The 12,867-nt window shown below is 39.9% G+C and overlaps 2 protein-coding genes across 2 annotated transcripts; one reads left to right on the top strand and one right to left on the bottom strand.

Annotated features, from left to right (window-relative positions):
* Nucleotides 1-26: 26 nt before the first annotated feature.
* Nucleotides 27-3,647, bottom strand: dmac2l (distal membrane arm assembly component 2 like). Its single transcript, XM_074692755.1, has 5 exons — nucleotides 3,559-3,647; nucleotides 3,347-3,450; nucleotides 1,547-1,755; nucleotides 727-898; nucleotides 27-501 (listed from the first exon to the last, which is right to left on the bottom strand). The coding sequence occupies exons 2-5, from the start codon at nucleotides 3,439-3,441 to the stop codon at nucleotides 387-389; spliced, it is 591 nt and encodes a 196-aa protein (XP_074548856.1). The 5' UTR covers nucleotides 3,442-3,450; nucleotides 3,559-3,647; the 3' UTR covers nucleotides 27-386.
* A 17-nt stretch (nucleotides 3,648-3,664) lies between these two features.
* On the top strand, nucleotides 3,665-11,868 carry l2hgdh (L-2-hydroxyglutarate dehydrogenase). The gene is made up of 10 exons (XM_074692754.1): nucleotides 3,665-3,923; nucleotides 6,821-6,936; nucleotides 8,733-8,884; nucleotides 8,991-9,122; nucleotides 9,204-9,366; nucleotides 9,441-9,475; nucleotides 9,557-9,724; nucleotides 9,876-10,033; nucleotides 10,240-10,371; nucleotides 10,473-11,868. The coding sequence occupies exons 1-10, from the start codon at nucleotides 3,832-3,834 to the stop codon at nucleotides 10,666-10,668; spliced, it is 1,344 nt and encodes a 447-aa protein (XP_074548855.1). The 5' UTR covers nucleotides 3,665-3,831; the 3' UTR covers nucleotides 10,669-11,868.
* The last annotated feature ends 999 nt before the right edge of the window (nucleotides 11,869-12,867 follow it).

Genomic DNA, 12,867 nt, shown 5'->3' with positions numbered 1-12,867 from the left:
TTTCATGACTGCTCAGCATTTCTGAGAATATTTATTGACATTAGGAGTGAACACAGTTGTAAACATTTCCATATTTATGAACATGTAAGATCAAAACGACCACTTTTCACTTTTTATTTCTGGAACTTTGGTGCTAAGGATGTTCACAGCCATCTGTCTAAAAATGCCAAACTAATGTACAGAAAAGCTCAACTCTGACGTCCTCAGCATTTTGTTTTTCTCTGTGTATCAAGACGTGGAGTAACATTTCAAACCTGACACGTTGAAAATAAAATAAACAACACAACAGTTCAATAACCCAAGAAAATCTAGTTGTCATGATTTAAGGTGCTTCTCATTTTCTGTTTGTCATTTCACTTCGAGCTAAGAGATGACACATCAAACATTCAGCCCAGATCCAGATCGATGTCGAGACGTGGAAGAGCAGTCTTTAATCTGTCCGTTGTTGTTTTTTTGTCGCTGATGCCGGGAAGATCACTGAGAAACAGGTACTCCAGATTCCTGTGTGGACAAAAACATTTATTCAAGGATTGAAATGTTCAAACGTGAAATAGTACACCACTGATTCCTGGTGGATAAGAGTATCTATGAGAGTTTTTCTCATGTTTATAGTTCATAAAGTTTTATCTCAAAGCCAGATTTCCCAAGTCATCTCATCAGTTGTCCCGTTAACTCATTCAGACTATGACTTCCCAAAACACAAAAATCAGCTGATTAAAGACTCACTTTAGTCTGTGCAGAGCGATGATGCCCTTATCGGTCACATTTCCACATGAAACCACCTCCATCATGAACAAACTCTCCTGCAGATTCTCAATCGAGCTCAACCTCTCCAGGCACGCGTCCTCAATGTAGATACATTTATTGAGCTTGATTTCCTCCACGTGCTTCAAACCATCTGAAAAAACAAAGAACATTCATGGCATTACAGCACGTTCTGCTGCTTGCATTGACATCACAACACAACATCAGGTGTGTGTGCACTCTGGCACCAAAGCCAGAAAAAACAGGGGTTTGTGTAAGAGGCTGCAGAAGCCGACAGGGTCAGAGACGGTGAAAAACAGCCCCGGCACTTGCGTCACTTTTTGGATAATCAGTCTGTGAGAGATGCACTTTCACCCTCAGCTTTCCTTTCTTGTTAACAAAGAGGGGAATCACTTTCAGGTCAATGGAGAAGGTCAAGCTCACCTTGGCTTGCTGCAAAATTTACACTCTTGGTGCAAAGCTTAAATTTTTGATTTGAACAACATTTTAATGGCAAACTTACAACAACACAGAAAAAATGTAAATTTGACCCTATCTGAGTCTTTAAGAAGAGAAATGAAGGGTTTTGTGAGTTAAAGTCTTTATATTTCCTGACTTAAAAACCCAGTTTCTCATGGTTAACTCTGCAAACATCATTACAGTTACATGCAGAAGTGCTAAAAGTTAGAATTACAACTTTAAGTGGTGCTGAATTGATCCATGTGACAGCATCAATGACCACATGTTGGTAAATGAAGGTGAGAGTACAGGAACAGAACATTCTCATCACTGTAACACTGACCCAGGTGGTCAAAGCCTCGGTACATGATGCACGATTCTGTGGCGTCAATAGCTTGGATCTTGTATCTGCCCAGAGGCCCAGTTGGCAGTCCATTGTAGTCGAAGTGCCAGCGATCGAAACCTTGAAACCTGACTTTGGCTCCGCATCTCAGGAGCCACTCTGCCGCAGCTCGATCCGGACCCACAGCTTTGATCCTCTCATACTCCACCCTGAGAGAACACAACAAACACTGAGTTCAGTACACACTGGTGACGTTAATTTATCATCCATGGTCTAAATGGCAGCCTGCCCACTGGGCAGCGGTTACCCCTGAGCAAATCACCCTGACTGATTATCAAGTTAAAAAAAAAAAAAAACGTGCTTGCATTTTGTCACTATTTGTTTTTTTTATCTGTTGGTACTTCAGGTTTTTGTCAATAAATAAACTCAACCACAGAGGTGAGGTGAAGAGAGACCCACTTTTTTAAAAACACATAAGGGAAATGCATTAGGTGAGCTCACAAAAACTTTTTTGCAAACAAAAATACCAAAACAATTGGAATCAGATATTTGGTTGAAGAGACCACTAATGGTCAATCAAATTTTGGTGAGTGCTACATTAAGAGGTTTATGCTTTTTTTTGCAGTGGAAGAAATAAAAATTAGACTTTCTTTGACAAATTTCAGCTCTGTCATACTTATGAAAATAGTGAGAAACGATGAGGAATAAAGAAAAAGTCCTAAAAGCCACCACCCAAAAAATCAGGGTAAAAAAAAAATTGAATGTAATCTCAGAATTCGGGGAAAAAATTAAAACTGCGATTAAATTCCAAATCCAAGATTGAAATAAAAAAAAATTTGAGAAAAAAAAATCTTAATCCTGATCTTTATCTCGAAAGTGTGAGAAAATTAGATTTCTGGTATTAAAGACAGAAGTTTGCAATTTAATCCATAAATCTGAGGGTAAGGAGTCCGAATCATGACTTTCATTGAGGAATCCTGAGAAAAAAGTCATAAATATAATAAAAGTTTTTAAAAAAAATTACTGCGCTGACCTCCATCAATAAAAAAAAGTAAAAAGTCTGTATTCTAACTTGAAAGTGAGAACGTAAACCATAGATTGTTAGATTTGTGTACTGTGGACATGTTATTTACTCAATGACTGGTGGAAAAAGATTCAACATGTTCTTTGTGGGGTACTGTAAAATAAATTTGGGGTATTAAGCTGACTACTTTTGTCTCCCTTGGAAAAAAAGATGGACCATCCTGGCTTAAACAACAGCACAAGTATATATCATTGAGAAACTGGAGAAAGAAACACCCACCACCCATGAAGAATAGGCAACCAAAACATCAAAAACTTACGCAGCTTGGCTGACTGTATCTGCAACACCAGAGGTCGATTCTACGGCTACATTTAATGTATTGGAATGATGGACAGACATCCATTCTGGGGGTAAGCTGTTGACTTTTTATGCTCGATAATATCTTTTGTTTGTGTGCACCACTTCTTGTTTTAAAAATCAATAAAAACTGGCCTTAAGATCCTCCTCCACAATTCAGTGATGTGCACATGACTGTACATTAACAAATTCTTTCCTGGGCTTCCCTGTCTTCATACCTCATAGTTCAATTGACATAAAAAGTCACTAATTAACAATAAATGTTGTAAGTAAATGTGTGTTGTGTTGTAGCATGTGTTTGTTGATGGGTGTGTGTTGACTGCATGCTGTCATTTTACAAATATTTAAAACGAGTCTGTACATGCTAAAGCTGCTCTCTAACGTGTGTAACCTCAAGCCGTGGATTAATGTTGTCGTACTTGTTGAAAACTGCATTGAGCCATCCCCAGAAGTGTCTGCAGCTCGTCTCCCTGTGACCCACAGCAGTTTGCACTGCCCTCGACAAAAGCCTCATAACTCAGAGCTGGAACAGGAAGAAAGAATAAATAAAGATTTTAAGCTTTTACGTTTCTTGTTTAATAAATTAAAAAAACTCATCATGTTATAAAGAGGACTGGATATAAAGTTTTACCTGTCCTCCAACAGACTCGACTGTTTACATTCAGCACCGCTCCATTGCTGTGCACTTTGACACCGTGACGTCAGGAAAACGTGCCGTGTCATTGGCTGTGCGTAGAAGTCGTCACTGGGGGCGTGGCTACAAGTCGGCTTTCAGGATAGAGCAGTGGAATGGGGGGCTAACACCTTCAACAGGAGGAGAACAGCAGGTCCACAACTCAGGGAGGACTTTCTGACACTTAAACCATGAAGAATCAGCTCTGAGGGGATTTCTAACTCTGTCGTCATGATCCGGACTCTGACTGCGGCGTCGTTTAAGGCTGCTGGAGCCGCGCAGCCCAGACTGCTAAAGGACATAACAAGAAGACAGCTGCACAGGTATGCATACTTAACGGAGGTGAGGTAGAGAGGTAAGGTAAGAATGGAAAGAGTTGGATAACTTCTTATTTTTCTTCTGTTGATTATATAATAATCCTCTCTGCCTGGCAGTTAATGTATGGAGCAGACATGCCAGTGCCTGCTTTAATTATAATTGCTTCCAGATCTTCCAAAAGGAGTTACTCAACATTTCTGCTGTATGCTTAACCTGATCTGCACACCACCCTACAGTGTTACAACACACATGTATCATGCTCATATGCAAATATATGAAAGAGAACTGTGTAGTGTATGACTTTCACCTTATTTAACCTTTTTCTATTATAAGCAGCCATTCAAACAATCATAAAGCTTTGGTTTGATTTCTTTATTTGGATCCACTCATTTGTTTGTTTGTTTTTTTACTCTTGTTTGTGTGTTGATTGTTGTCAGCTTTGGTGTCACGTCATTTTCACTCCTTGAAATAAAGATCTCAAATAAGTGAACACAAGACACTACACATAACACAATGATCGGTGTCCAGTATGATGCATGGGGAATGGATGAAGCTGTTAAACAGTTTGTGGTCCTGTGATGCTTCAGGGCAGAGGATCAAACAGGCTGTTAAAGGGGTCCAAGCAGGTTTTTAGCAGTGATTTTTTCCCCTGCAGTGGCTCTGGAACAGTTCTTGCACAGATGATAGAGAGCATCTACGATTTCCTCATAACAAACTTTTTAAAGCGCTGCTTTAATGAGACGAAGACAGATAAACAGAATCCTAATTCCTCAATGTCTTCTACCTGCTTTCTTTCATTTTTTTCTGACTGTATTTTTGTACCAGTGTCTCTTTTGACATCCTTATTTTTTATCATCTTACACTTCTCTGAACTACATCAACGCTTTGTCCTAATGCCTCTCATTGATGATGCTTGTCATAAGAAGGGCCACTCGACAAGCTTTTATGAGTTTAATTCCCCTCTTACACATTTTTTATACTAAAATTAGAAGGAAAAGAAGGAGAATAAACATAAATTTCTTCTGTTTAGTATGTTCTCAACATGTCTGATATTATTCTTCAACTTTTTTTTGTACCAATGCAAAACACAAAACAAAAATATGTTCTACGCTGGATGTAAAATATCTCTTCATACATTGCATTTGTTAAATATTACAGATTGATCTGAACAAATTCTTCGGGCTTATCTGAAATAAAATCAATATTTTTTCAATAAATAAACAACTTACGTCTGACACACACCCAGGTATTTACATTAAACTAAAGGAAAAGTCCTTTAAGAATATTGTTTCTCATTGTTTGATTATGCTTTCATTGTTTAGGACTCGCACAGTCCAAATAAACAAATTAAAATAAGCCACCTGATGCTGGTAACACTGTGTTAATAACTGGTGCTTATTTGCTAACCTGTTCCAGGGAAGGCTTTTGTGAGGCTAAAAAATGAAAATGCTGAGTAGTGAAGGAAAAAAAGTGAAACATAAAATAATCAAACATTTCAGTCATAAAGTTTGTTGCTGAAATAATTTCACAGCTCTCTTTAAAGTTTGCCTTGATTAGCCAGTAAGTTCCAGGATTTTATTTCGTCCTATAGTCTGAATAGCATGTAGACAGAGTCTCTTAAAAAAAAAACCAATTTGTTGCTTTTTTGATCCAAGCTGCAAACATGTATATTTCTGTTGTAAAAATCTGCTGTATTGAATGGGTGTGTATGTGGTTTCTGGTTCTACTCTAGCCAGCCTCTAGTGGACACTCAAGGAACTGCAACTTTTGACGCTCCTACATTTTAACACTGCAGCCTCTTGCGCAGAAAAAGCTGTCTGAGCCAAAGATGCATTGTAAGCTGAAACTACTTGCTCGGCTGGATCAGCTGCAGCTCAATCATCTCTTTGAGTATTTGCAGGAAAGCTTGATGACGTCTCACTTTGTTTGTTGTCAAAGATTCTCAGGCCCTAGTTGCAAAAGCTTCATCAGGTTAAAATTGAATCAGTCGCTGAGTTTCCCAATCAGCCTCTATCAATACTCAGAGAGGCAGCTCCTGAGTGAGTTATCAATCTCTACATCTGCTAAACAAGCTCATCTTCTCTGTTTTTCTCATTTGCATGATTTAAACTTGAGCAGAGCAGAACAGAGCACGTACAATCTGACTTTATCTGCCACAGGACAAAGCAGTCAGGTGGAAGTTCTTCATGAAAATCTGCACATGCTCTTACTCATCTCTGGCTGTTTATGCAAATCGGGGCCATGCTGTGGCTTGCTTTATGTAAGCTGTAACGTACAGATGTCATGATGTTAGGTTATGAATTCAGTGCAGCTCTCTGATAACTTATCCACGTGTGTAAACGAGACGTGTTTGAACTCTGTTTCATCATAGATTCAAATGTCTGAACATGTTTCTACACAACAAGGTCATCTCGTTCTTCTAATCCCAATACAATTTAGGAATTAAAACTCTTATAGCCACCTCTTCTTGATGCCTCTACATGAAGCTCCCTTTAAAACTCTTTTCCTTTAGCCAGATTTATTAGTTTCCTGCTCTCTGCAGCGCTTTGCCTGTTTCTAATTAGCGAAAAATGCAAACAAGATGCAGACTGTAACCTATGTCCTGCCGTGTACATAGGATGGCATTAAACTGAGCGTGAACATTGTGTTCTTCCAGCTTTTAGCCAACTGCATCTTTATATAAATTCCTGAAGTCTCTTGAAATTTCTACTTTTAATCTCTCTGCAGAGCCGGGTAACTGCAGCATCCCTAACGATTAGTTTAAAGGTCTGTTGGCTGCTCATACAGTCTTGTACAGTTGGACATTGAACCTCTGACCTGAATATTCTGTGCTGCTGTCTTCTGGTCAGTTATTAATCCTAAATTTTGCTTCCTCTAACCTCGCTTGCTGTCTGTTTTTCAGCACCTATGATGTAGCCGTGGTGGGCGCCGGCATCGTGGGCCTGGCCACGGTCAGAGAGCTCATCCTGAGACACCCGTCCCTCAGCTTCATCCTGCTGGAGAAGGAGAAGGAGCTTGGTGGGTGGACTTAGAGAGTTGATGTTACAAAAAGAGCAGTATGTTTTGTGTGTTGTAGCAATTAAATCCAGTTATACAGAGCAGACTGTGAGTAAACAAGCACTCTCGGGCATTGGAGGTGGAAAAAAACAACCAGAAGTTCCCAGATTTTAGCAGCACAGCTAAACAGTTGAACTCTCAGATCTGAAACCTTAACTCCTCTACTGTAACACAAGACAGATCAGTTTTACTTCCACTTAATAAATGACTAACTTATAAAAACATCTTAGGTCAAAGATCAATTTCCAAACACACAGTAAACATTAAAGCAGTGACATTTCGTACACATTCAAACAGACCTCACTCAAACCTCTGGTTCAACCATTATACAGCATTCGTCTCACTTTTCTCCATATGCACGTGTGAATATTTTCTTTTTTTTAAGATACCTTAAAATATGACATTTTTGAACGCCGCAGAACAATAACGGGCTGTAAATAAGTTTTACTGCTGTCATCAGATTAAATAGTTCACATTCTGATATCAATCTGATATCATTCCTTTTTTCAATGTACCTGGCAGCAGGAGCTCTTTGGGCTAACAGTTTGCAAACCTACGCCACCAGGTATCTCTGGGTTCCCCCTGAAGTTTCTCCACTTTTTCCTTTGGTCAGTTGAGTCTCATTCATCCTCTGTAAACTCCAGTTTGTAAATCCCACAAAAATTTGTCTTGGAAAAAAAAAAAGTTATGTTAAAAAGAAGACCTGCTCTCTGTTCATTGGCTTCTAAAATCAAAGAAAGTCTTGGTCAGAGTCACATCTTTGGAGCACAGGTGGCCTAGCGGTCTAGGTCGCGTTTCATGAGGTTTGCCCTTAATTTACCTCCAAGGGGAAATCAAGGATGAGCCACAGCAGCCATCAAGAAAACAAAAGTAAGAAAGTGTATAGAATGTGCAAAAGGTTCATAAGAAAACAGATGCTGACGGCTTGTCCATCATTCTCCAGTCAGCCAGCCTCCACCCTCACAGGGTCCAGGACTGAGCTTCTTCAGCAGTCTGTTCAGTCTCTGTCTCCTGGATCCTGTCTGCTCACAGCAGGTGAAGCTCTTCCAATGGGGCGTTGGTGTCTGATATTAGCTCTGTTAGCCATGTCTGTGAAAGCATGATGCTACTCTGCCTTCTGGTATTCCCTCTGTTGCTGGGTTAGCATGCCAAGCTTGTCCATCTTATTGGAGATAGATCTTACGTTCCCAATAATGATGGATGGGAGAACAGGTCAATGTCGTCACTTCTTAGCTCACACCTGTGAACCAGCACGTTGTCCTCACCTCCTTTTCCTCACCTTTTGGGGAAATATCAGGCCTTGCACCAGTTAGCATTGACATGCTATAGGCTGCTAACAGCTGATTTCACATGTAAACAATGTGGCCATGGTTACATGTTGGATCTCCAGACAAACACAAGAGCAAAAGTAGTAAAAATATCACTGAAGACAAAACCAGTTTGGTGTCCTTGACCAGCAAATGAACTATACAAAGTATGCTCAAATTCAAAGATGACAAAAAAGAGATGAAAAAAATCACAAGAAACAGACAAGTAAAAGAGAGCTGCTGTAACAGGCAGCCACAACCAACAGGGCGCGCCTAGCAATGATGAAAGAAAGAAAGAAATAAAAGAAATGATGAAAGAAATGGTGTCTTTATCCCGTAAAAAGCACTACCAATTCCTACCACAGGAGTCAGTGTAACCAACGCCAAATGGAAAGTCCTCACATCACCTTTAAGATATCTTTTCCTAATCTGCACCTTTGATTCCTCCAGCTTTACACCAGAGTGGCCACAACAGCGGAGTCATTCACAGCGGGATCTACTACACACCTGGCTCGCTGAAGGCTCGTCTGTGTGTACGAGGAGCCACGTTAGCCTACGAGTACTGCGAGAAGAAAGGACTGCCTTACAAGAGATGTGGAAAGGTCAGTCTTTTCCCTTGGGTACAAAAAAAGTAACTTAAAAAAAGAGTAAAAACAGAAACATTTGAGATTAAAATTGATTATAAATAGTGAATTTTTGTATTTGCAGCTCATTGTAGCTGTAGAACAGGAGGAGATCCCCCGTTTAAAAGCTCTGTATGAGCGCGGCTTAAAGAACAACGTGCGAGACCTTAGCATCGTCGACGCCAAGGGGATCAGAGAGCGAGAGCCATACTGCAGAGTAAGAGTGTCAGACACACTGATGTGATACATACAGAACATAAAGATGGCGGTGAAAGTCTCTAACATGCTGTCCTCTCAGGGTATAATGGCCTTAGATTCTCCGTACACCGGCATCGTGGACTGGAGGATGGTGGCTCTCAGGTATGGGAAAGACTTTGAGGAGGCCGGTGGCACGGTGGTCACTGATTCTGAAGTCACTGACATCTCCATGGTCAAGGAGAGTCCAGCTGGGAGCACTGAAGGTGAGAAACAGGTGATAAACACATGAGGTTCGTAATCAGACTGGAGCTGTAAAGGTATTTCTTATTTGTCGTAGGGATGAAATATCCGATTGCAATCAGAGACACAAAGGTAAGAGGAGTGAATTTAAGCATCACAGTGTTTAGACTGAGCACCACGGTTCATGTTATTTCTGTGATGTTGCTCTGACAGGGAAACGAGGTGCGGTGTCGTTACGTCCTGACCTGTGGAGGGCTGTACTCAGACCGCCTGTCGCAGATTTCTGGATGCAGTCCAGAGCCTCGGATCGTCCCCTTCAGAGGAGATTATCTGGTCCTGAAGCCAGAGAAACATTATCTGGTCAAAGGGAATATCTATCCCGTAAGTCCCTAGAAGACGATGAATAAATCATTTGATCTGAAGATACTTGACCTTTCAAGCGTATGTGCTGAAACTTTCTTCCTTTTTGAGAAAAACTTTTATAATGCAAACATAATTCAGTATCTGTCTCCGTTATGTTTCCTGGAAAAAGGTCCCTGACCCACGTTTCCCCTTCCTTGGAGTCCACTTCACACCACGTATGGATGGGAGCGTGTGGCTTGGACCCAACGCCGTCCTGGCCTTTAAGAGGGAGGGTTACAAAGTGTACGACTTTAACGCTCGAGACTTTGCTGATGCACTCTCGTTCAGGTACAATGCACAACATCACTGTTATATTTGTCCTCAAAGAGCTGTATTCAAGTAACAGTATTCAGGAATTTGCTGCAGGCCTGGGTCAAATAAAACACCTCATTGTCTGTAAATCATACAAAGAAAATTTCAGGTTTGGTACGAACACAAAATGATCCAAGCAGTAATGAATTATTGGTGTGCTTTATAATCTGTGTATTCCACAGAGGCCTTCAGAAGCTTGTGATGAGGAACATTACGTACGGCATTGGAGAGATGTATCGAGGAGTTTTCATTGGTTCACAGGTGAAAATCCTGCAGAAGTACATCCCTGAGCTCTCTCTGAGTGACGTGCTGAGGTACAGCAATGATTGACGAAAAACCAGTGCACCCATATCACATTTTAAATCCTTACTAAACAAGATGATGAATGATTGTCTTTTTCTGTTTCCCTCTACAGGGGACCTGCAGGAGTTCGAGCCCAGGCTTTGGACCGAGACGGAAACCTGGTGGATGACTTTGTGTTTGATGGTGGGGTCGGGGATGTGGGAAGCCGGGTTCTCCACGTGCGTAACGCTCCATCCCCAGCTGCCACTTCCTCACTCGCCATCGGTGAGATGATCGCAGACGAGGTGGAGAGCCGTTTTGCACTGTAGAGAAACATGCGGTTTGTTGACTTGAAACTTAAATGATCACGCTCGAGGTGTCCAGATTACAAAGTTGTGTCAAGCTCTTCACTACCTCAGCACTCCTGTCATCATTTGAGTGTTTTTTTTACAGGTCGAGCCTTAATTTTGAGACATTTACTTTAACAGATCAGTTTTCGGGTAGTGTATTATGTTTACTCCACCGCATTGCTAGTAAAAATGTTCATTCACTGACCTTTTATCCAAATAAGAATGCATCATGAGTTACATCAAGAGAAAATGTTAAAACAGTCTTTTTCTGTTTGATTCACTGTTTTTTTAATTATTTTTTGGAGCCACTGACAATCCAGGGAAGAATCTGTTTCTGTCGTCCAAAGGATGTAGAAGGCATATAAAAAATGAACTGAGAAGTATACTTTGGAGTAGTGGATAAAGAAGTATGTTTGCCTCAACAATAAATTAAATCTATAATCAAATATATATTTGTGTTAGAGCTGCAGGACGCACAGTTTACCATAGAGGGCAGGGTTTCTTGTTTGAAAACTTTTGGGCATTTTTTCTGTCTGAAATACTTTGTCACAAAAATTAGTTTCAAGTTATATCCAGAGATGAAATCTAATTTTTTAACATATTTACAGCAATGTAAAATGAGGACTGTGGATGGTTGATAATACTGTGTTTGTGTGCGGTTATATCATACAATTGTGTTAGAATTTCCTCTTTATTATAGCATCAGTATCTCTAAATCTGTCCAGAGAATGAGCTCAGAAACATTGTCAACCCCCTCCTGCCACTTGTCTCCCTAATATTGACAAATGAATGTCATTTTAACCAGGAAAGCATATTTTTTAGATGCAAATGTACCTATGTGCCAAATATATTTAGAGGTACTGCAAAAAGCCACATCCCCTTTATCCAATGATCATGGAGAATAAAGTAAACGAAAAATTACTTTGAAGAAAATGGTTCTTTTAACAAAGTTTGACCCTTTTGCACTAAGTACTGGCCTGAATGGCGCACAGGTTCAGTTTGTCCACTAGGAGGCAGAATCACTACAGCAAACAGTTTGAGGCCAAATGTTAAAACAAAACATGTCTAAATCTGTTGCTAAAAATGCTGTTTTATATGTTTTTACTGGAAATAAATGTATGATAATGTGAAAATATATTGTTTTATTCGCACCTGCTATTCAAATAAAGTGCAGTTGGAAACGTCTCCAGTTGTGTCTTTTGTAAACCCACCAGACAATAACAGTTGATCCTTTTCCAGTACTGAACATATTAATCCTCTTTCAGCATTATTCAATAGAAAAAAATTCCATTGTTTTTCACATTTATGTTCATATATTTTTTTCACCCATACCAATAAAATGTGATGTTACGCAGCGTGCCTCACAGTGGACGAGCGGCGCAGAGAAGCAGCGGCAGCAGACAGAGATGGGAAATTAGACTCATTTCAGTGAGCCACATCATTCGGCTCAGCCAAAAAATAGGAGTCGAATCCCAGACAGATCCGTGTTTATTGAAACTTCCAATTCTGTTAAAAAAAAAAAGAACTTTTTGCCAGAGATAGTAAATAACCAAGCATAAACTATGTATTTTTATTGTAAAAATGATAGCGTTTTGTACTGTAACAACCTTCATTGACTGTTAGATGCTTATTGATTCAATGGAATCTCAAGTATAGCTGTACCACACAAAAGTAGACACTACTGAAATATTTGGTTAATCAATTTTAGACACATTTCAAACACACATATGCAAGAGTGTATCCAGACTTTTTTGACTAGGGTGGCCCAGCTGGTGCTCTGACCTTGGTGCAGTAGCACAGGGTATGTTTGCAGATACACGTAAACGAATAAAACGTATTAACTTTTTCTGACTATGCTTATTGCATATATAAAAACAAATAAAAAATTAGAATTTAGCTTTTTTTGTTCAACCTATGTGTTGTGGTTATGTCAAGTAGTTTGTGTTGCCTTGTGTAAGAAATGTGCTATATAAATCAAGATCCTTTACCTGTAAAGGTTACACAACAGAGTGCTAACAGCATTTTACTGTGAAGAAAAATACTGGCAGCCTCTTGCAGTGACATGAATTCCAGCCACCACAATACCCTTGGACTTACACATTCACCCTAAAGTGGCACAGGATTTGTGTCTCGCTGTGTTATATAATTGATGGCAATACAAAAGAGGCAACTGTTACT

The sequence above is a fragment of the Halichoeres trimaculatus genome, unplaced genomic scaffold (assembly GCF_033239565.1).
Source record: "Halichoeres trimaculatus isolate MK-OKI-2021-1 unplaced genomic scaffold, fHalTri1.1 fHalTri1_scaffold_17, whole genome shotgun sequence".
Lineage (NCBI taxonomy): Eukaryota > Metazoa > Chordata > Actinopteri > Labriformes > Labridae > Halichoeres > Halichoeres trimaculatus.
Note: the sequence above shows the minus strand (reverse complement) of the source record. Positions and strands in the feature narration are given on the sequence as shown.

Excerpts from the sequence above, each read along its gene's own strand:
- dmac2l (XM_074692755.1), bottom strand. The coding sequence starts at position 3,441 with ATGAGGCTTTTGTCGAGGGCAGTGCAAACTGCTGTGGGTCACAGGGAG. Across the intron at positions 899-1,546 it reads CCGAGGCTTTGACCACCTGG|ATGGTTTGAAGCACGTGGAG; the intron begins GTCAGTGTTACA and ends TTGTTTTTTCAG. Across the intron at positions 502-726 it reads ATCGCTCTGCACAGACTAAA|GAATCTGGAGTACCTGTTTC; the intron begins GTGAGTCTTTAA and ends TTGTCCACACAG.
- l2hgdh (XM_074692754.1), top strand. The coding sequence starts at position 3,832 with ATGATCCGGACTCTGACTGCGGCGTCGTTTAAGGCTGCTGGAGCCGCG. Across the intron at positions 6,937-8,732 it reads GGAGAAGGAGAAGGAGCTTG|CTTTACACCAGAGTGGCCAC; the intron begins GTGGGTGGACTT and ends TGATTCCTCCAG. Across the intron at positions 8,885-8,990 it reads CTTACAAGAGATGTGGAAAG|CTCATTGTAGCTGTAGAACA; the intron begins GTCAGTCTTTTC and ends TTGTATTTGCAG.